This window comes from Ornithodoros turicata, chromosome 7, assembly GCF_037126465.1.
Source record: "Ornithodoros turicata isolate Travis chromosome 7, ASM3712646v1, whole genome shotgun sequence".
Lineage (NCBI taxonomy): Eukaryota > Metazoa > Arthropoda > Arachnida > Ixodida > Argasidae > Ornithodoros > Ornithodoros turicata.
This window is the reverse complement of record NC_088207.1, coordinates 53,222,709-53,245,931: the sequence shown is the minus strand read 5'-3', so window position 1 is coordinate 53,245,931 and position 23,223 is coordinate 53,222,709. Positions and strand designations below refer to the sequence as shown.

At 45.1% G+C, this 23,223-nt stretch overlaps 3 protein-coding genes across 5 annotated transcripts; 1 reads left to right on the top strand and 2 right to left on the bottom strand.

Annotated features, from left to right (window-relative positions):
• Positions 1 to 1,133: 1,133 nt before the first annotated feature.
• LOC135401547 (WD repeat-containing protein 26-like) lies at positions 1,134 to 11,382 on the bottom strand. Of its 2 annotated transcripts, none has more exons than XM_064634013.1 (13): positions 10,522 to 11,382; positions 9,196 to 9,295; positions 9,007 to 9,063; positions 8,690 to 8,826; positions 7,910 to 8,031; positions 7,066 to 7,382; positions 6,125 to 6,265; positions 5,930 to 6,049; positions 5,122 to 5,267; positions 4,944 to 5,022; positions 4,154 to 4,283; positions 3,444 to 3,629; positions 1,134 to 2,887 (listed from the first exon to the last, which is right to left on the bottom strand). In XM_064634013.1, exons 1-13 carry the CDS (start codon positions 10,725 to 10,727, stop codon positions 2,820 to 2,822), a joined length of 1,809 nt encoding a protein of 602 aa, XP_064490083.1. In that variant the 5' UTR covers positions 10,728 to 11,382; the 3' UTR covers positions 1,134 to 2,819. The 2 variants fall into 2 exon arrangements, with proteins under 2 accessions (XP_064490083.1, XP_064490084.1); XM_064634014.1 differs by having other exon boundaries at positions 7,934 to 8,031.
• Positions 11,383 to 12,131: 749 nt separating this feature from the next.
• Positions 12,132 to 14,155, bottom strand: LOC135401545 (cyclin-dependent kinase 2-interacting protein-like). Its single transcript, XM_064634011.1, has 5 exons — positions 14,069 to 14,155; positions 13,725 to 13,884; positions 13,527 to 13,641; positions 13,256 to 13,376; positions 12,132 to 12,631 (listed from the first exon to the last, which is right to left on the bottom strand). The coding sequence occupies exons 1-5, from the start codon at positions 14,130 to 14,132 to the stop codon at positions 12,435 to 12,437; spliced, it is 657 nt and encodes a 218-aa protein (XP_064490081.1). The 5' UTR covers positions 14,133 to 14,155; the 3' UTR covers positions 12,132 to 12,434.
• A 27-nt stretch (positions 14,156 to 14,182) lies between these two features.
• Positions 14,183 to 22,443, top strand: LOC135401544 (ribokinase-like). 2 transcript variants are annotated; one of them, XM_064634009.1, is made up of 8 exons: positions 14,185 to 14,522; positions 15,662 to 15,794; positions 15,861 to 15,924; positions 18,371 to 18,601; positions 19,753 to 19,844; positions 20,245 to 20,433; positions 21,388 to 21,532; positions 22,347 to 22,443. In XM_064634009.1, exons 1-8 carry the CDS (start codon positions 14,461 to 14,463, stop codon positions 22,397 to 22,399), a joined length of 969 nt encoding a protein of 322 aa, XP_064490079.1. In that variant the 5' UTR covers positions 14,185 to 14,460; the 3' UTR covers positions 22,400 to 22,443. The 2 variants fall into 2 exon arrangements, with proteins under 2 accessions (XP_064490080.1, XP_064490079.1); XM_064634010.1 differs by lacking the exon at positions 18,371 to 18,601 and having other exon boundaries at positions 14,183 to 14,522.
• The last annotated feature ends 780 nt before the right edge of the window (positions 22,444 to 23,223 follow it).

Below are 23,223 nucleotides of genomic sequence, written 5' to 3'. Positions count from 1 at the left end.
TCCTCATTCCACTGGTGTATTTTATGGCAACAAGGAAATGTGCAATGCATGTAGAAAGAAACCAATTTATTCATCAAAATACAGTCACCCTCACATGCGACAACCTTTTCCACCGGGAAGGAAGCTTATTACTGCTTTCTGCAAAGGTGAGAACGCTCTCCCGTGCTACTTTCAGAGCCTCTCTGTCTGTAAGCTGTTGGTTCTGCTGAGGATTTTCTAGGCTTAAAATGAGGCAAATGTCTGGAGAATGTGTAAGAAGTTACCTTAGAAGTAGCCTTGCACTATTCTGTAGAAACAGAATGCCTTTGCTGTTTGTTAGCACAGTCTCTTCTTCCACAAGTACTTCGTGGGCCCACTGTAGCTGGCACAGTAGACAATTCTGGTAACAGTCTGGCCAGACTGAACAGCTCAGTGACCAATTCCAACTGTAGTCCACCACACACGCAATAACACCTTCTGGTGATGGATATCGGGCTCTGAGGTGTGCGATACACCGTCCGTGTACGACAACCAATGATACCATCTCTTGTGGTTGCTCTACAAGATCCACTTCTCATCACACGTTAACGACTGCTCCAGTAATGCTCGCGCTTTGTAGCTGGAAAACGATCTGATGCAGGCGTTAGCGCGTGGGGTACCCATTTGCCGAGCTTCTACACTTTGCCAAGGCGATGCAAATTGCTGCAGTTACTGCCTTCTTTGTCATCATAGATGACAGGTGGTTGCCTCTCACATTGATCATAGTTTTCAGTAGTGCAAACAGTAGTAGAACGTTCTCCGAAAGCCTGGCATATTTTTTAGGGGGGGTTGCCAGCACAGCCTTTGTTCCAAGTTTAAAACTCCTACAGCGCAAATAACAAAGGCTGAATTACCCATTCCTGGGCACTTGACAAGCTGTCCTGTCACCACCTTTCGACTAACTCCGTGTACAAGTAGCCGGCACGGTACGTCCTTTCAGGGTCACTGGCATTGTACGACCATCTGTCCGGTCTTCACTTTGTGGTTCATAACTATTTTGTAATGTACCTTACAAGTACTACCACAGGACCATGCCCCCTACTACTAGTTGCAAGGATGCCACAACGAGGAGGCTTTGACTACAAGGTCGGACAAGAAAAGCAGGCCAGTCGTCGTGATGGCTCTGATAAAACTGTATTTGTTGCCCATATCTTTCTCCTGTTACATGCCTGTTCTCATTCGATGTGAGCAAAAAAATCCAAACATTTTGCATTCACGTACGTCCACCAAGCAGCGAGAAACGTGTGTTGTCTCTCGATGCATCTCTCATTAAAAACATGGTGCTAGCTTCGTAAACTTGTAAAAACATATTGCAGAAACACCACAAGCCTAAGTACTCCTCACTGACAACACTCACAAACTTTGTGCAACAATATATCTCTGTAAACAGGCCTTTGTTTTCAAAACATTGCTTCAACAAAAGGACATTCGTACAAAACATGTTCAACATTTTCTTTCAAAGCATAATGAATGGTAATGCACTACTCAAAAAAAAAAAAAAAAAGAATTATGTACAGCATCAAGAATTGAACATCCACACACATGCATGCACTTGATTTTTCTAGAATGTTTAGTCTACCACACTTAACCCCAGTACACTTTGCTTGCATGCTACAAGGGTTATGTTAACATTATATGAATCAATTTTGTGCCTGGTATCACAGATGCTGTGATGTCAGTACTCAATTTGGTCAACACTACAAGTGCTGTTGTCACTGTGCCAGGCCATCTCGGCTTTCCATGTCAACTGAAGGTGGCACTTGCGTAAAGTGGTGACAATACCAATCTGGACATTCAGTCTGTCCAATAGATATTGGCCCGGTGCCCACGGTACATATTCGGTCAATATGTTGGTCCCATCAGCACCGAAATTAGAATTATTGATCAATCACAGTTGATGAATTGTTGATCACAGCTGATCAATGCTGATCCTGTTAAGATTGAAATTATGATTATGGTTCCTACCTGATCAATACTGCCCAAATCCGTATCACTGTTACTGTCGCAGTGCGCACCTGATCACTATTTGTTACGCATATCTTTTTTTTACAACATTGACATTGTAGGTATTAACCATGGTAGCCATTTCACCAGTATCGTGTGTTGTCATAAAGACATGGATACCCATTTGGTCAACATACCCACGCTTTTATTGACCTGACAGTACTATTAATGCTGCCAAGACCACACCATTTGGGAGAATGGCACGATCAACACTGACGAGGTGCCCATTGTATCTATCTGAATAATATTGACACTCGCAATATTGATCAGATATGTACCACACTGAATGTGACACGATCGGTATTGCCTGGTTGGCAACTGTACATAATTTCAAAAATGGTGGTCAGACGCTAACCGACATGTCGCCCGTCCTACCCGCACGATAACTATTGGCCGACCAGTATTGACCCGATGTCCGTAGTACTGATGTGACGAATACTGGCGCGAGAAGTATTCGACCAATGGCCACCGTAACTGCTTGATCAATATCGATCAACCTGGTCACTATTGACCTTGATGACCGTGACATAGATGTACATATTTAAAGGATACAGGCCACAGCAGTATTGATCAGTGACCTGTCTTCCGTGTGTTTGGTTTCCTCGAATACCAACACAGGCGACATGATGCATGCACTTGCCACCCATGCATAGCAAAGAGCAGAGAGGCTGTCCACTCAAAGTGCCTGATGCAAGGCAAAACACTTGCACTATTCAGTTAGTTATTTACGGTTTCATTTTAAAAAATATTCCTAGGGCGCACTCGGAGAGTAAAAGTGAAGGAGGGAGAGGGTGTTGCTAGACGACAGAGTTCCCCTCGCCATCGCAGACGCCATTGCTGCCATGTGGAGATGATGATGCGTCACCTGAGGGGAAAAAAAAAACGAGACAATGTTTCAAATTTTGTGCTCGCTTACAGAACAAAAAGCAGCAAACAGTATGTCAAAACATGTCCAGTTTAGCGCCCATTTGAAAAAATTGGCTGTCTTTTAAACGGTCAATATGCAAAACTCGCTTAAATGCAGCAGCTTTGCAAGGTAAAATCACGGTAAATCTATAAAGTTATGGACGGACCTACATGGTAGTCGGCCCTATAAAGCTTTGCTTCACTTTAAAAAATAAACTGAGTTGCCCAAAGTGGAAAAAAATTTAGGTGACACATTTGAACTTTTTCTCTTTGTGCTTTGCAGAGATATCATTCATTACCAGCACCTGGGGATACGAGTACAATTTAAAACAGATTAACGGACGCTGATCAACACAACATCTAGTGTGTGCCATTGTTGCGGCATTTGCAGTGACTCGCGATAAAAGCAGTGATACAGATTAGGGATCTCCTTGCAACATCCCCAATATGGAAGACCACAATGTGATTAAAAGTACAACACACTTTACCACTACAGTCAAACTAACTGCATTTACCCTGAGATGTGGGTCTCGTCGTGTCCAATGCGGGACCCCAAATGCGGACTGTGGCATCATCCGAGGCACTGGCCAACATGGAAGGATGTGCCGGGTTCCAAGACACGCAGTTAACCGACCGCGTGTGGCCCTGCAGGACTGTGATGGGCTTCTCCCATTTTATGTGCCAGATGTAAACTTTGTTGTCTATGAGAGAAACAGGCTATGCTTTATCAGCATTTTTACTTCGAGGTAGAGCGTAAAAGGTATTCTGTGACTGACTGTTAACAGACAGACAGGCAGGCATGGCAACGAGCAAAGATTACATGAAACTTAGCGGCACCAGTACTACTGTCCAAGTTTAGAGTAAATTGGAACACGGGCCTAGGGGAGTGACAAAGGGAGTGAAATCTATGGGAAACACGAACTTATATATACCAAATGAATTGCAACTTCCCGCGGTTTCTTTAAGCTGTAAGTGTCTGCCGTTGAAGGGCTTCACTGCTGCTGCTGCTGTTGCCTCAGAACAGCAGTATACTTAGCCTGACTTTTTAGGGTTATACCCGATTATGCACTATATTTACCCTCGAGCGAACACTAGTGTCAACATCATCAGAGATAGCTCCCTCCTTTCAACCAGCACCAATTTGTCACCCGCAAGCACAACGTTGCTTGAAGTTAGATTGCACTGTCAATGATGCTCCACTTTGAGTAATGAAAGGTTATCTCACCTTCACTACCACTGGCAATGAACACCTGGTTGACTCCCCCAAAGCAAGAGTGAATGGTGTAATATCCCTGCGTGACACCCTGGTATTTCCGTACTAAGACTTTGTCCTCCAGGTCCCAAAGGTGCACTCCCTGAAATTGAAGGAATCGTTCAGGATCGAGGGAAGGATCGAAGGATCTGAAGAAGGAATCGTTCGTGAAGGAAGACCTTCACGCTATGTTCGGAATATGTTGACTTCTTCTTCGGGTGACTATAAATTTTTTGTTTCTTCTTTTTAACAAACCATGTCTATGATTCCCCAGTTGTGACGTATCTTAGGTAGAATAAAATTAATGAAATGAAATGAAACATAGGACGGATACAAGCTGCACTGTTTCGGTAATGTGAGCACTACACTATTAGCAACCTGTAAAACGTTGTATCAAAAGAAATGCTAAGCTGCATATTTTTCCTCACTGGCAAAGTATTCCTTATTGTAAGGATAACGAAAGTTTTGTTCAAGTGTAACTGACATTTACATAAATTAAGCGTAATTTACCATACTCTCAGCCAACAAGCTTCCACCTCTTTCTTTTTTTTTTTCCAATTTCCAATTCAAGTTTATTTCGCAGTATTAATATAGTGTACAGGAGGATGAGCAAGAGGGAAGAATTCCCAGTAAAGCGACACTGCTAAGGGGTACTTCAGGGGTGCTGTCCCCCAATGCCATGTTGAGGCATCCGGGGAGGGGACAATACATTTCTGAGCAAATGTTGTCACCCTGGACAGCTCGGAATGTCTGACCCCCTCACCTGTGTGGCAATGTTGAGCAAGCATAGGCGACCGGTGTTGTCACAGGTGAAAGACATGATAGAGTGGTCCTCTTGGATGCTGTATGCAAGTGATGAAGAGGGGACGAGTCTGATTAGGAAAACACCCAACACCTTCGCATCTAGCTATGTTATGGAATGCAGCAGAGCTGTTCCTCACACATTAAAATCCGTGAGGTCGTCAAAATTGTAGCCTCGTATCCGGTTGTGAGTGTCGGCCGCCAGGACAGTCTTGCCGTCGCTCCTACAGTGCAGACCGTGGACGCGGACGCCTTCCCATGAGTCCAGCACGTTCCCATCCAGATCCTGAGAAGGACATAGTTTCGTTTTGCATCTGATACTACTTATATATAGGGCCTGACTTTTTCGGGTTTTATTTTTAGCCAAATTCGGGGGGTAAATATCGGGTGATATTTTTCATTAGAAAATTCGGGTGTATTCGGGTTAAATACCGTTACTGCATATTCTGTCGTCAGGAATTCGGGTGTATTCGGGTGATTTTTTTTTTGTTTAATAAAAATTTGTCTTAACATGGAACTAATGTTTAGCAATGTTATCAAACTCTATTTTAATGGACGCTTATGAGTGTGCCACACGACCCGGATGTTTTCGGGTAGATTCGGGTTAAACCCGAATTTTACAGATTTCGTTCCGGGGGTAAATATTGGACGGATACGGGTTTAACCCTAAAAAGTCAGGCCCTACTTATATACTAACTAAAGACAGGAGCAACTTAAGCTTTGCTTCTTACAAAATAGCAAGGTAGAATGCCTAAGCTAAACAGGATATCATTGTAAAGCTACACATTAAAAGAGGGACTTTGAAAAAAATCAGGTTACTGCTCGTAAGCCTTTAAGAATTTAGACAAACTTTTGGACAAGTTACATTTACAGGTGCCTGCAGCAACCTGCCTAAACACGTAGATTAGAAAGATTGTACCATGTACATGGGTGGTACGAAACACTTACACACTGGTAGAACTGGCCGCGAATGCCGCCGGTAACAAACTTCTTGCCATCTCGATGCCAGGCACAGGATGTCAGGCTGTCTTCTGGTGAATGCGTCATCTTCACTCTCAGCTCTCCAGTCTTTTTTTTTTTTTATGCACAAAAGTTTGTGTCAGAGACCAGAGCTAGTCTATAAAGAAGTGAACCACCTAGTACCTCAACATTCCAGATCCAGAGGTCTGAACAGTCCTCGGGACCGCAAGCAATGAGGTACGTGTCGTCGGGGCTCCAGGAGATGTAGGACACCCCATAGGAGTGGCCTTCGAAGGAGCGTTTCCGGGATAACGTGAGGGTAGTCTGCGGAATACGGCAAAGGAACCACGCTTAAAGTTGAGGAAACCTCGAACGATTCGAGCGGAGTCGACGACACGTGCGGATGTCTGCGCATGTCTCCACCCTGGTGTTCTACCCAGTGATGGCCACTAACTACTTCTACAGTAGTTTAACTATAACTACTAACTACTTTGCGATGGAGTAGCTTAACTAGTAGTTCAACTACTTTTCAGGAGAGTAGTTAAAACTACTTCTTTAACTACTGCAATGTATTTTAACTACACCTATAACTACTTCACGTTGTCCATCAACACTAACCCCTTGTAGTGTTGTTGGACACCTAAATATGAACCCAAGCCATCGTGCCGAAAAGCTTGCAGCAAAATCGGAAGTAGTTGGCGCCTGCAGTAACCTAACTACTGTAGTTAACTACTCGAAATAGTAGTCTAACTAGTAGTTGCCACTACATTTCTTCAAGTAGTTGATAAACTACCTGATTGTAGTTAAAAAGTAGTTATCAACTACTTGCAGAAATGTAGTGGCAACTACTGGTTAGACTACTATTTCGAGTAGTTAACTACATGTAGTTAAAATACTAGTTAAACTACCTGATTGTAGTTAAAAAGTAGTTAACTAGTATGTAGTTTAACTACATGTAGTTAACTACTCGAAATAGTAGTCTAACTAGTAGTTGCCACTACATTTCTGCAAGTAGTTGATAACTACTTTTTAACTACAATCAGGTAGTTTAACTAGTAGTTCAACTACATGTAGTTCAACTACTGGCCATCACTGGTTCTACCCATCAACCTCAAAGCACTCACAGGATGGACTTCCCAAACGATGACCGTCGAGTCCTTCGAGCCCGTCGCGAGCAGCGCCCCCGAGTGGGAAAAGTTGCAGAACCAGACCTCGTCGCAGTGGTCATGCAGCACCTGTGTCGTGCGGCAGGGGAACTGTTCCCGGGAACAAACGTGGTCCGTCAGGAGGCACCACCCCTCTTCCAGGGGCACTCCCGTGCCCCTGCACTTTGGAGGCGGGGAGTTGTGGTAGGGGCAACGATCCCGCTGGAGCTCCACGGCCTGGCTGAGAAGCGCTCGGAGTCGCCGAGGGGGAAGCATCACGCTCGGAGGGAGGAACACTGCGGAACGGACGGAACACGAACGGCTGATGGATTACGATTAGACCCTGAAGTTTTTTAGGGTTAAACCCGATCTTTCCCCCGAATTTGCACCCCCGAATCGAGGTCCACCTGTTTCGGGTTAAACCCGATTTCTACCCGCAAAAAACTGCACCGAAGCTATGCACCTGAAGGTAAAGACACACTAATTTTTCACAAAATGCACGGTTGACCTCTACTTCTGATACTTCTGACACTCTGGATGAGCGCTAGAACGAACGTTCAAGCTGCAATAAAGCCTGATTTCTCCCCGAATTCAGTCTGATGGTAATTTTTACACCCCAATTTGCGAGAATATTTGATATTAAGTTATTGACCTGATTTTCACACCCCCGAAAACTTCAGGGTCTAATTACAATTGGGGAGAGGATCACTGGCTTCCGTACTGCTATACTACAACGATTTGAGTCTTTTTCATCTCGGACAAATGCGCCGCAGCGCATCTACTTGAACTCAACGATTCCTCGTAAGAAATAGTAGTTAGTTACCTTGTGAGGTAGAGGAGAACTCACCCTGCAATTTCTCCATCAGTTTTTGTCGAGAGTGATGGCCCTTTCCTTCCCAGTGAGACATGGTGCGCAACTCTTCCGAACTGCCACACATCATGTAGCTGAAATATGCAAGTGCGCAACGTGTCAGCTCCTACTTGCAACATGCCTATTGTACTTAGGGTTACCACCAGGCCGGTATTACCGGTACGCCGGTATACCGCCACGGCCGGTTATTTGCTCCCTTTGCCGGTAGGAAGGTGATACTGGCAGCCTTTTGCTGGTATTTGTGGCTCAAGACCTTTCATAGGGGCTTTTGCGGGGCTTTCCCTTCAACATTCCATACAGCTCGAATAAATCTGGAGCACAGACCCAACTCCGCAGTCGCCAGTAGTTTTCTTAGTTATTCATTATTATTATTATCATCACTGTTATTCATTAAGTCTTGTGTTCGGAGGGGACAAGATCAGTGGCTGTGCAAAGCTGTTGGTGGCTGTGTCGAGCCAGCTAGAACTTAGGCCGTATACAACCATCATGAGATCTCCGCCCGCAAAGAAGGGTTTGTCTGCGTCGATGTGTTTTTCAAAGTAAGTGGCAGTCCATTCCGGTTGCTCCAATACGATCCAGTCTAGCGTTCATGCCTGTTCATAGCAATTTCTAGCATCCCATGTTAACCTTTCATCGAAACAAGCTGTTCTTATGCTTTGCACAAGTCGGAGGTTCCTTAAAATAAAAGGAGGCACACTACTATCTGGGCAAATTGGAAAAGTTGTAGTGTACCTGGAGAGCTCATGAACTCGTTCTGTGTTGTGCTTGAGTGGGGTAAGGTCGTGTCGTAGACAGTGGAGCGCGTCGAGTAGCCGACCGTCTTCCAGTTGCTCCAGGTACTTTTGCTCCAGTACCAAGAACTGCATCTCCTAACATACAGAGTAGTGCACAATTCGTAACATTGCACTATCACTGTCTCGTTTTTTTTTTTTTTTTTGCAATGCAACGTGCTTTGCCCTTGCAACTGGGTTATCACCGTAAATTTATCCGTGCATCACTGGAAAAAAAAACGATAAAGCAGAAAAATAAAAAAAGAGGCAGGTTCTCACGGTCATGGCTTGTGGGGATTCCAAGAGAGGCTTGAGTTCGCCGAGGTCATTCTCTGCCTAAAATATAAAATGGCATCGTCACTCGTATCCAAAGTTGTTACAATTTCGGTTTTTGCAGTAGAACAGAAATCCCAATTATAATAGGTGCTGCATGTCTCTTAAGATGCCACTTCGGAACTCTAGTCTCACCTTCGGCCAATCGCCATCCATGATGTGTGCTTGAAACTTGGCTGCTGCCGGATGATCCAAGCCGCAGCCTGACTCCTGGATCAGTTGCTCCGCCGTGCGGCTGAAACGGTAAAGCGGGTCAAAGCGAAAGTGGTGCACGGTGATGCTGCAATTTTCTATCTTGCTGGTGCATCCAAGCTGCAATGCTATATGGTACTACATCAGGTGCAACAAGTTTGATGCCCTTTCACGACTGGTTGAAAAAGAAAACTATTATAGATCAGTGCATCATTGCTGGAGTTCTAGAGGGTACATCAGCATTTTATTCCACCCCTCACCTGCCTATTGCAAATGTAAAATTATTACATTAAATTTTTACATTTGGCAAAAACAACAACAAAAGGACGAAAAGAGAATCAATAAACTTCCCTCACACCCTTCAGAGCAATGCAGCCACAACGATTCATATCATGCCGAAAACGAAAACAAAAAAAAAAAAAAAAAAACAAGAGAAAACGCAGTGACAGGATAAAGAAAACCCTTTCCCAGATTTGTACTCCCACGGATGCACGCATCATAAGCAAGCAACATTGTAAAGCGTGCCTGAGGATCGTAATAGTTTACGAGAGACAAGAGAGGTACGAACGCGAGCACGCTCATACGTCCACTTTTCACATTGAATCACTGAATATTGTATAGCTCACTCTCGGGCGATGCGTCACAAGGTCAACGGAACTGCACCCGTAATGCTATCTCCCAATTAGGGAAAATGTAAAACGGCGTAAACCACACGCGAGCATCATCAAGCCTACCTGTTTTATTATTTATTTTTGTCTCATCTTGGATGCTGCGAATTATCTTTCGCGTCGTTCATTCAACTACAATGAGCGTTTCAGGGAAGCACGAAATACGGCGACAACATTGCAGAAGACACCCCGTATCGTTTTACGGAAGCAGACGACAGTAGATTCACAGCCGTGTACTCGAGCAGACGCGTAGGAGCGAACCACTCTCGTCGCGGTACGATATCGAAGAGAATTATTACAACCTCACGCTGCCGAAGATACAATTCATACACAAAGATGACGACGGACAAATTTGCCTAAGTAACAGAAAAGATAAACCAATGAACACAATTGCAAAAGTACGTATTTCGTAATATATTAGCTACCGTCTGCGTTCGTCAACGCCAAAAAGCAGACGTCAGCGACAGTGTCTTGCGATAGGCGTCCTCCAATTTTTCCAACAAATTAGTGAGGCCCGAATCGCGTGATCTTTCCTAATATCCGCAATAACACGTCACATGGCCGTTACACGGAACAAAAATGTGTTGTATTGGACTCTTACTTGAGTCCCAGTCCGCGAAGGTGTTGCCCGATCAAACGTATGATGTCCTGTTCAGTGCTCGATTTAATCTTTGCCGATACAGAGGAATCCCTGGAGACCAGCTGTCCGTTTTCATTCGCACCGTTCTGGAAGCTGTCCGCATTGCCGTAACTTGTCGAGGCCGCTGGGTCTTCATTGTGTGTAGGGCAGCCATTCGTTGCCTGCATGGTAGACGGAGAAATACGCTGTTTTTTGCGCGGTGGCGAAGACGCTCCACCGTCGTCTGAGTCCGCGCTCGATGCCAGGCTTGCTCTCAGAAGGTTTTGGTTCAGATTCACGTCACAAGGTCTCACTTAGAGATAGCCGGAATACGCTCACAGGCACCACAACACCTCACATCTAACGCTGCCCGACCACAGACCCGACAACAAAAACTCCACTCAGCTGGGATGTTTGGCTGCGTGACGTCACGGTTGCGGTGCATGATGGGTGACCGCTGCTATGCTTGGAGGTTTTCACAGCCATTATTACAAAAAATGAGCGTATATTACGTCGATAATATCGTTGTCAATCCGCCTCCGGGTTCACAAAAGGATCGTCGTGTGGTCTGGTCGAATCAGGCCAGCTTGATCAGAGGTTTTGCAGCGTCATGCCCTTACGGGCAAACAAGGGGTTGCTGCGAGCCAAGTCGAAATTCCGCACCATACGACGGGAATTGTGGTGTCCACAGCCTCGACAGAGTTGTCAAACAAATGTCTGAAGCGTCTTCTGATGATGGTACGGTGGTTAGCTCCAAATAAAACTACTTTATACGAGGTCAAACACCTCACAGGGGAACGCCTGACGATGAACAGGGTATGGAAACAAAGCAGACCAATCACAAAGTGCACCAGTTCGTACTTTAAAACAGAGCGTGTATTCTCGCAAGGAAAAGTCGTGTAACTCGTAATAACTTTTACATTATATTTTAATAAACATACTAAAAGGGAAGTTTAACTTTTTTGGGATACAAACGCACTTTTAAATTCGAAACTAGTGCATTATTGCATTTGCCTGTTCAACATTAAATAGTCATGTGGTCACGTCATGTGACTTTACAATGGCGGCACGCTAATCTCAGTAAGTGTTTGCCGTTGGTTGTACGGAGCAATACAAGGAAACGCACTTCTGGCTGCCTGAACGCAAAAAGTGCGGCGCGACATTAGGATCATTTTGTAATATATACTTTGAGGAGCAAAATGGCGAAAACCAAGGCAAAGTAAGAAAATTTAAAGCTATTTCGGAGTCTTCCAATCCCGTTATACGGTTTAAGAGACTCTTTCTTGCAGGTTTATTATGGTTTTATTAGAAAGCCTAGTTACAAAGCACAAGGTAGTGCATATCAGGCCACGTCTTGACGACAAAGCAGAAGTCTGGAGGTTCGATCCATACAGTACGTACTACAATATACCTCGGAATTTTTCACGTTACCCCATTATGCTTATTACTCGCCTTTCCTTTTTCAGTTCAGAAGTACTGTGTATACAAGGAACTCAAGAAAATTCGAAGCATGAAGTAGAACAGCACAACAGTTCACCATCACTAGAGTGCACCCATTTGTTGAACACTGTTATAGTAAAACTGTTAACCTGTCGTGTGCCATATTTTTATTACATGTTTTGGCAGCACACAAGTGTAGCTGCTGGTCTACACTTCGACACCACTGCATACATCCGACATCTTGGCAGCAGTATAACAGAAGGGGGCATAACATTATTTGGAATGAGTTATGCTTGTTAATGCAATAAATGCACGCTTACAGATAACACAAACTGGGTTATCGAATCTGAGGGTATGTCGCATTCGTTGCATGAAATGAAGCTGCCACTCGGAGCCTCATGCATAAGAGTAGAGTTCCATCAATATTTCACAGCTGGTGCTATGGTTTTGAAGTGTCATTTAAACCCAACTTCAGTCACCATTGCCTCAACACAAAGTTTGCAGTCATCATCAATGTAAGGGTCATAAGTCCAGGCTGTCACAAGGAAACACAAAACTTTAGAGTCCTTCCCATGAGGCACGTCTTCAAGGAGACATTTCTTGACTTCAAGTTCTTTCCTGTAGGCTCCAACAATCTTCTCGGATGTTTCGTCTGAAATTTGCAAAACTTTTCAAAATCTCCCAACAACACATTGCTCTCCAGTAAGAAGTGCTGCTGATACCGTTTGTTGAGTTTTTATTTTACTAAAAAAATAGGTGTATTATAGCACTCAAGCTCACAAATATTTTTTAAGCAACAATAATTTGCTAACCGGAATGTCTGCAATTTTGTAAAATTTACCCATGATTATGCATGTGAACGTGATGGGATTGTACACGAGGGATTTTTCTAATAAAAGTTACAAACTGAGGCACAATATTTATGTGAAATTTAAATCAATGTAAACTGTTATGAACAAATGCCATCTTAGTTAAAATAATAGAAGTATGGGCAGGGCTAAAAATTCAGGCAACCAATGGGTTCCAGGAACCTCATTTGCCACACCTCAGTATGCTTCCTGGCTTGTTATACTGAGCCAGCATATTCATGTATCATGAGGATTTGGGGGAAACGTGTCTGTGTTATACAATATCTACAATGAAGCTTATATGAACCACAAGTTATGACTGTTGTGTAGACACGGTCTGGATGTGAAAACCGCTGTTTCGCATGCAGTATCATTGATACACCGGATTTTTCTTGGAAGGGAGTCGCCCATGACAGAATGCAACTTACAAAACCTTCGCACTGGCCATGTCTGAAATGGAATTTGATCTCTATCCCCATGCTGTTCATCCAGTTGAGCTACAGCTTCCAGGTTATCCCGTATGGCAGCCACTCTGTTCACTTGTTCTTCCTTGAAGTGTGCAAAAAACAAATGCTAGCACATCAGTTTGGTCCAGGGCAAAGTCACTGAGCACTGTGATATGCATAGGCAGGCATATTTTGCTTAGAACACTGCAGAGCTGCACTGAGATGGTGATAAAAAAAAAAAAAAGACATATACCATTTCTTTCCATATGTCAAGCAGCAAAGAACATAGTTCGGAAATCTTCTCTGAATGAGAATCCGAGGTTTCTGGCCCTGAATGGTCTTGAACGTCGCTCCCACTGCTTTCGAGACTGTGTGAGTTCGTGCACGAGAGCAAAGGGGTCAATGCATGCACCTAAGACATAACTAAATGTACTCTACTCAGACAACACACCTGCGTATCTTTTCCGACGCGATTTTGTTCATCAGGAGAGTCCCATTCGCGTTCAGCTTGTTCCATTTCTGAACGAAGTTATAAATATCCGCACAGCTGTCCTTGATTTTTCTTGGAATTCCAGTCAGGTTCACGTGAGAGGACGGCGGTCCACCTGAAACTAAGTCATGGACGAAAATCCGTTTGAGCCGTGCGCTCGATCTTTGTTTACTTCGTGTTAACTAGTAAACAAAACATAATGACGAGATCGTCAATACTGTCTCATTCAAAATCTTATTTCTCGTGTTCGGCGTCACAGTACGCCACAAGATGTATTGAACACCGCGAAAGTTCGGTAACGTTACCTTTTACTGGTGAAAAAAGCACGTTTTTAGTTGGCGTACCCGGAGTATCAGACTCGGACATCATCTCTTGGCACACGTGGTTTTTGTTTACCGATCGCAGCGCCCCCACTTCATGTTTTGACCGCTGATTTCTTCGAAAGGGAGGACGGATAAGCATATAAAAACGTATAACACGTACTATTTTAACGTGTTTTTTGCAACAGTACATTAATTAGTGCATCTGATGCATAAGAAAGCGTGTCAGCGCATGGGAGCTATTCAGTTATGTTTGCTCTGTCTCATTTCTGCTAAATTCCAAGAAGCAGATGATAAAGCGTCTGTTTTAAAAAGCGCGTGACAGCGCATTCGAGCTTTTGCATGCTTTGCAGCTGTGCGAGTAAGTTGCGTATAAAATGGCAGATTCAAAGGCACTAGAGGCGGTTTTCATTGGCGCCTGTGTCGTCGATCTAATAAGGTAAGCACGACTGCGTGGCAGCAACGCTAAAGTGTTCCATGTGTTTTGTTGTTCCGATGACCTTGGCTTGTTCGCACGAATGACTCGCTGGCATTGATCACTCCGGTGAGAAAGAGAGTGAAGTACGCAAGAGAATGGCGCTGCAAAGTGCAGTGGGCCTGCCTTCCCCCACCAGAAAAATATTTCGAGGGGTCGGGGGTCGGGGGGTACCATGGGGACTTTACATGAGGGAGGAAGATTTCCCTCTCCCAGATACACTACCAAGGACCAGTTTTTTTTTTGTTTTTTTTTTGGGGGGGGGGGGGGGGTTGAACCCTCCAAAACACCTCCCTGGCTATGCCACTGATCGTTGCGAAAAGTTAGAAATGCTTGTGCAAGTGATATTGAGCAACATTGTTGAGTTAGCAGTATTGACCTCTTATATAATCACTAAAACTAAAAAAAGTTGTTGAGAAAAAAAAAATTGAAATGTAGATGTGTGGTATACCGCCCTTACCTTTTCTTCGTGCAATGTCCCGAAATCCTTTTGTATTAAAATTACAGGTGCGGCGTGATAAGAAAGGATGCAGGATAGAAAATTTAAAAAAAAATTGTAGCTACAACCTGTTGCACTTTCTCAATGAGGGACGGTAATGAGGTGGGCGTTTCCGCCAGATATACTGACATAATCCCTTGCCAAAGACCAAGACGGTATTAATCTAAACACAGAAAAAGCATCTAAAATATGAAGCGTATACAAGATATTGTTGCCATTAATTTTACTGTTGTCGGCTTGAGAATGCAATGTTGAATCCTTCATTGGGCGCGCTTCAATCTGCTGAAGGTTATATACCTGAATGACACTGGAATGGTAAAAGTCAATGTCAGCTTTAATAATTATAATTATTTTCTCATAGCTTCTCATAGGGAACTTTGAAAGCAAAACTTCTACAGCGAGGTTGTTCTATGAGAAAGTAAAATATATCATTCGTATTGTTGGAACCCCCCCCCCCCCCCCCCCACACACACACACAGACACCGATTTCGGGGGACATTACTGCACCAGTGAGAACAACCATGAGGTGAAGGAATATGTGTGATTGCATATTTGAGCGAGAAACGTTTTCTTTTTTTGTTTTTTGTTTTTTCTTCTTCAACAGCTACGCCGACCGTTTCCCACAACCAGGAGAGACGCTGATAGGAAATGACTTTGTTATGGGTCATGGCGGCAAGGGGGCCAATGCTTGTGTCATGGCAACACGCATGGGTCTTCACTGTGGCATGATAGCCAAAGTAAGCTGTTGGGGTATTTTTAAAATCTGCGCTCAAAAGTGCCAAATGTCCGTATCGCCTGCTTAGGTGGGAAGCGACAAGATTGGCAGGGACTACCTGGCGTACCTAAAAGATATCGGAGTCAACACAGGTGAGTGCTGTCATCTAGCTCTTGCTGCAGGAATTATGCACATTGTTCTGTCTTCCTGGTGTGCCGCACACGTGAAAGCTGTACCTGTTGTACGTACCATTTCATTTGAAAATGTGGATGCTGTTGAATACTTGTATGTTTTATTTTCGTCACCCTCCTGCCTTACGACTTGTATAGTTGCTTACAGATCTCTTTGAACCAATCTGTAGCAAGCCAAACCAACCAGAACCATTCCAAATCCAAAGTTTCATTGAACGACTGAGTCTCTCGATAGTGGCTCGAGGAAAAACTTGGAACTTTGACGGGCGGAATGTGTCGGGGGATTGTTTCACGGCCAGCATGCGACCTGCGTTCGGTGCAGTCATCTGAAGCCTTCTGCAAACGAAAATCGAAACCGAAGCCGCATTGACGTCTCAGATGTTTCACTATAATCGCGTATTCGTTCGAGCCACATCCTCACGGAATATTCAAATGGAAGAAGAAAAAAATAATAAAATAAAAAGAAGCTCTTATTAACGTTGAACATCCACACGGCGGTGGAATATCGGAAGTGGCATACTACGTACGTAGCAGACGACACTATCGTCCCTGTCGTCTGCTACGAGATGTATTTCGGCTGAGCCGCAAGATATTCTTCTCTTAGACTATACTAATTTTCTCTAAGTCGTCATTGGGAGAGAACAGGGCCTCATGTTCCAGTGGACATTGTGCTGGGCGGTGGCTAGTTTCTTGTTAGGTTGAAAAATTTAGGCCCTCGGGCTTCAAGAAAGGTGACTATGGAGTATTGGCGAGGGAGGGTGATCCTAGACCCGGTGCATCCACACGTTACTTTTCTCCGCTGCTCACAATGCAGCCCAAAAGGTAACGACCAATGATCGTATGGTACCATCAAATCATTGGTTCTATTCAGCTATTGCACCGCAGTAGCAGTATTGCACCTCCAAAAGCAACAGCGGCGATGAAAATCCTGCGATGGCGTGACGCGCTATCGACGGACCCGGACCTTTGACGGCATCTACGAGCGCAACGGTCCCAGTAGTTTATCAAGAATCCTAGGCACCGCGGTAGGGGGGGGGGGGGAGTAAAAGAACAGTTTTCATCATAACTAAAAGAGTGCCGGCATGTGTCAAAAGCTGAAATAGCAAGCCCTCCCCGGGTAAAAAAGTTAGTGGGTTTCGCCAAACATTTGATAATCTCTGTAGTGCTTTCCATTTTGGCCGCGATGCGGCGCCTGCGTCTGCGGAAATTGTGAATAGGGGGGTCTCGATAAATCACTGATCGGTCCTCAATTGTCAGTGAACCGGTTGGAATTGACTGAAACGAAACAAAGAGCCGATTTGCAGCTAAAACAAAGTGGGCGAAGACATTTCGTCAATATACTTATCTTTTTTTATGTGTTCCAGTTTCATTCTTGCGTTTGCGAATTCGCCGGTGACAATGCGGGGATATTCCGGATATAGCGATTGTGTCTCAGTTGAATTCGAAGTTGGTGCACATTATAGTTGAAAGCAGGGAAAGGTAACGGTAATGGTAGCCGAAATAGAAACGGTATATTAACCGAAATTGGAGATGGTAACGATAACGGAAACGGAAACGCACACCACGGTCCTCCATCACCAGAAACAGAAACTGAAACGAAAATTGTCGTCGGGTAATGGCTATTCCTGTTGTGCGATGACATTTTGAGTGAGGTTTCATTGTATTTTTGTAATTTGATCACTCCATTCCCTGTAATGCTCTAAATACTACTCGAGAGCATTGCGGGTACACCCGCATTTTACCCACTACCCGCAGCGATTGCGAATTCTTATCCGCAAATCGTGACGATGTGCGGGTAACTGCTGGTACCCGCGGGTATACCCGCACACGCGCTCAGCTCTACTCATAACACCATGACATCAACACATACGAGGATGAAGGCATACGCTTTTTACTTATTTTTTTACTACTGAGAGCGCCTTCCTATAAAGATTGTAACACATACAAATATCGTGTGACACATATGACAATAAACACATTTTTCACGAGGGATGCATGAAACACTGTCGCAATATTGTGTGCATGAACCATTGTGTGTGACACAAGCCTTGGGGGCACACCGCCTCGGACACATTTTGGGAAGCATAAAACACAGTATGTACAGAGCTAATATGGTGGATGCTTCTTTTTGGCCGTTATGAGACATCTTCGGCCGTAATGAGACTGCCTTCGGCCGTATTGAGACTTTGGCCGTAACGAGACACTTGGGTATTAAAGGATTTTCGGCCGTAATGAGACTTTCGGCCGTAATGAGACTTCGGCCGTAATGAGACTTCGGCCGTAATGAGATGTTACCCATTATAGTACCGTAGAATCTTATTCAAAATTCCACAATGGTCGGGTTTTCTCCATACTGCGAATATGTCCTGTTCTGGTCCCACGCAGCCCTCGTAAATTGTTTTTGCAGTGCACGTGAAACCGACGGAAGAAAAGACCACCAACGCCACCGCCAATATTGTGGTCGCGAGGACCGGACAGAATAGCATAGTGTACGTGCCGGGTGCGGCGGCGTACCTTACGCCTGACGACGTCAAGCTGGCCGAGAACCTCATCAAGAAGGCAAAGATTCTCGTGGCAGTATACGAGTGTTCCAAGGCCACACTCTTTGAGGCCTTGAGGACCGCTAGGAAGCATAAGGGTAAACTGCATTCACGTGTCAGTTTGAGTGATACGCTCTCGAGCTTCGTTATAAACGGACTTAGTAACTATATATACGGTCAGCTTCTAGAACTCGCAAGTTCGAGTACGTCCTTTCATTCGCTCATCGTGTTCCGCCAGTACCAATTGCGATTTTTCTTTCTTTTTTGCTTAGAATATACCTCTTTTTCTTGTCGCCTTGGAGCTTTGACCAAATTAGGATGACTTCAAACGCTTATACTGTTACTGGTACAGGTAAAATAGTCGGAGGCAGATGACGACTACAGTCAAACTCCTTTACAACGAAACTCAGGGGACAGCGAAAAAAATTCGCAGTAAAGGTGTTTTCGTTAAAAAGGATGTCCATTATTGGACCTATAGGGCTCCAACGGGACTGTAAAAAAATTCGCTGTAGTGGTATTTTCGTTAAAAAGGTGTTCGCTATAAAGGAGTTTGTATATCACGGGATAGACGACAGATGTGCGCGACTGCGACTTGTGGCGACCTTGATACAGCGGCGGCACGTGTGAGCACGCGAGGCACGGGAGCCTAGACTCGTGTTTAACCGCTCTAACAATAGACCTCTACCCGAGAAACGTCATCATGACGTTGGTAGACAAACTGAAACCGAAACAAATCTTAAGGGGAGGGCTGGGTACCACGAATGAGCACTTGTTCGCTGCCTCCTATTGAAAGAAAAGTAGGACCGAAGGTCGTGTCCCTTTCAGGGACCATCGTAATCCCCTCAAGACCGTGGCTTTCGGCCGCGACCTTGTTCGCCCCCTAGCTTCGAGCGTAGTTCAACTCTACCAAGTTGGTGGCGCTATCGGACACTATATGACGTCATTGATTTACAAACAGGGAGAGGTCTATTCGTAATGACGGATTCTGCAACACGAAAGTGGTAAAAATAACATAACCGTAACACTGGACAAAAGTGGTGAAAGTGAGAAAAATTGCGACCTCACTTCGAAATACCGCAATAGTATGAAAGAAAACGTGTAGAGAGGTATAGTGTTTATTCACTGATGTCACCCCTTCAGAGGGCACTCGCTTCGAAGAGGTGAAATCTCGGCCATTGTGTAGGTCCCTTGAAGTTGGTTCGAAGTTGATTCGAAATCCTGATTTCGGGTCTGTTTTGATCTGTTTCAGTGACAACATTTGTGAATGCCGCTCCTCATGATCCTGCCATGACGGACGATATTTACAAGCTCGTCGATATCCTCTGTGTCAACGAGACCGAGGTATTTAACTAGTGCAGCATGTCGAGGTGTACAGTAGAACCGGGACCGGGACCATAGGAATGAATGACCTCTGAGTAGTTGTCACAGACAATCACCTCACAGTCTCGAAGTAAATCCACAGTAAAACATGCTGAATTTGCACTGGACAGAAGGGCTACTGTGCTTTGCAGCACGTCCTTGTTGAAGAGTATGTCCAGTAGATATTGCGTCCACTCCAACAGTTGGAAGAAAGGGGAATTTCTGACATTTATACTTCCTTCCGTGGCTTTTGGCAGCTACTAACTGACCTTGTGAATTCAGGGCCCAACAATACCGATTCCAGACCGTTTTCGTTGGGATTTTCGTTGTATACTGTCGCTTACGGGTGTCCTCCTTTTTCTTAACGAGCAAAATGTTCTAGGCCGGTCATGCAACAGGGCTGGAGGTGAACAACAGAGAGACAGTGGAGAGGGCAGCTCAGATGCTGTTGAAAAAAGGATGTTCTACCGTCATCATCACGATGGGGGCAGACGGCGCCGGTTACATCACCAATGACAAACCCACGATGTTTTTTGTGCCCACGGATAGGGTAGAAGTGGAAGATACTACCGTGAGTAGTTTTGCGTACCTTACACTCATTTCCTGTCTCTCTTCCTCGCAAGATTACTGAGCGCGGGTCGGGATCTTCGAAAGATCACCGTTGCGTACAGGACAGCCAGTAGCGAACTCCTAACGAACCAGGGGGCTTAATCGCTTCATCTTCGTTACGGTCGTTACAAGCTAACGAGTGGCGGGAAATTCAAAAAGGCGAGCGGGAAATTTAAAAAGGTGGGCACGTGATAAAACACGTGCACGGCTCTTCGCACGATACGTGAAGTCCGTGGTACACGTCACGCACAATGTGTCACGTGCCCACCTTTTTGAATTTCCCGCCACTCGTTAGCTTGTAACGACCGTAACGACGATGAAGCGATTAAGCCCCCAGGATGGGTAGAAATCCAGCGAACCGGTAGAATGTAGGAAGGGAGTTGCCTCAGGACAGAAGCCGCCGATATTTCGAACAGAGACATGAGGAGAGACATGAGACAGAACATGAGGACGGTGCCCAGAAGAAGAACAGTCTCTGTTCGAAATATCGGCAGCTTCTGTCCTGAGGCAACTCCCTTCCCTAACGAACCATGACGTCACGTGCAAGGGAACCGAACGGAGTTGGAGACAACTCTGATGTGCAGAAGTCATGGATACAACTGACTGTAGCCTAGGCGCAAGCGCTTAGGCGACTATGAATGAGGTCCATTAACTGGAAATAGATTTCCAAAGGCCTCGATCCTAAGGTGATGTGTGTGTCAAATATCGGCGATAGGCCGGTCACCTCGTTAGTTTTTTTTTTCTTTCTCTCTCTCTTTGTGGAAGACCCACCTTTATGTCCTTCCTCCATGGTTTCCTGTGGCGTCTTCTTGCTCGTTGTGGATTTTTCCGGTAGTGCACGATATGGTTTTGTACGCCCCGCTCATTCAGATTGCCAACACCTACTGAAGACAGTTATTCCTGTGTGTCTCTTCAGGGCGCAGGAGACGCATTTAACGGTGCCTTCGCCTTCCACTACGTGAGGCACCCTGACGCTCCACTATGCGAAATGGTGAAAAAGGCTTGTGGCATCGCCACCATCACTGTGCAGTCGCCGGGGACGCAAATCAGCTACCCAGAGGGCAAGGATATTCCACCATACCTGGTCTAGTGAACCTTCACTCATGTCATGTACTATACATCAACGCTGATATCATCGAAGGACCTAGACAGTACTATACGAATTTTTAAAAAAAAAATCTTTTAGAATGGAAGGGGATAATGCCGATAATAAAGTACTGTCATTTGACACTATTCCCGTGTCTCCAGGCGACGATCCCGTGGACGTTATCACATAGTCATTGCACAGAATATGATGCTAGCGATATTCGCGGTACCATGGGGCTTCGTACTACGGGTATAACGTTATGTCGTCATCACGCAACGACTCGGTGGCTAGGTCGGCCTAGAAAGCCTGGTTCGACGAGAGCCGGATAGATGGCGACCACAGCGGATTGGAGGTCCCTGGAGGGAACTGCAGGTCATACAGATTTTCATCCCGTAGAATCTAACAGCGGCTAAACCATCAATAATACGCAGCTCAATACGTCTCGGGTGACGAACTTTGCGGAACATGCATGCACCGTCTTAATCGTTGAGGAAATTCCTCAATGCTGTCCCAAGTATAGCTTTGCCGGTGCTTTTGCGGACGAGCCGCGTTGTGCCCGAATTATTACCGAATATACTAAGGACACCGCTGAGGAATTGGTGCCGGCAGGCATTGGGTTTGCTTGACGCACTGCTGAATAAATATCGCGATAACCTTCGTTTGGGTGTTTATGCGTGAGGCAGTGGGGACATTACTTGAGCTATTGCGGAATTTAGAGAATTTAGACAACCGTAAAATTCCGTTGAGTCACATCGGTTATCAGCTGTCATATATAATTCCGCTTTCAGAATTCGGAGATCACATGGAACAACTTGGAACATCGCGGAAGGAGGAGCTGTAAAGACACCGATATTTTTGTACCATTAAAGAGCGTTCCACTGTTTTGTCAACGAAATGAGTTCTTACCTACAACGAATAATTCAGTGGTGGTGAGGTCTGCACCGAGTGACTCGACCTACAAGTACCGCTGCTTCCTGGCGTCCTCTGCGGCGTGATGACGCCAAAAACAACGTAAGGAGCCTTCTGCGAGCACGCGATTTTTTTTTCCAGGTCGTGTTATGTTTTTTACCGTGTGTCCCATGGTATGGAAGATGGGGGGGGGGGGATGACGCTTACGCTAGAGACGCCGCTGGGTACAATATACAAGGGTCGTTCAAGGGTAGACGGGTAGAAATCCAACGAACCGGTAAGGAAGTATGAAGGGAATTGCCTCAGAACAGAGACTGTTCTTCTGTAACTACTGTTGTTCTTTGAAGGTTGGTCGAGAGTAAATGTAAGACCTTTTTAGAAAGGCGTGTATTGGCATCGGAGCGGAAGACCAGCCACACTGATTGGCTCCCTCTAACGTTTCGCACGGATTAACCTAGGGCTACGTAGATGCCAACTCTAGAGCAGTATGAAAGCAATAGAAAAGAAAGTGCCACCTGCAGCACGCAAGGGCTCATGGGAACTTAGAACGCCTCAAAACTTTACGAGACTGCTAGAGGCGGAGGTAGAGGAAGAACAACAACATTCCCGGTGTGCGCAGCAGCGTCAGCCGGTGTAAACCATAACCGAAGCAGACGACAGAGCAGTGTCCCTCAAAGTTCCCATGCTGCCTTGCGCCACGCGCTTGGTGGCGCGCGCCTGTTGAATAAAACTTTCGGATGACGAAGTGCAATACTT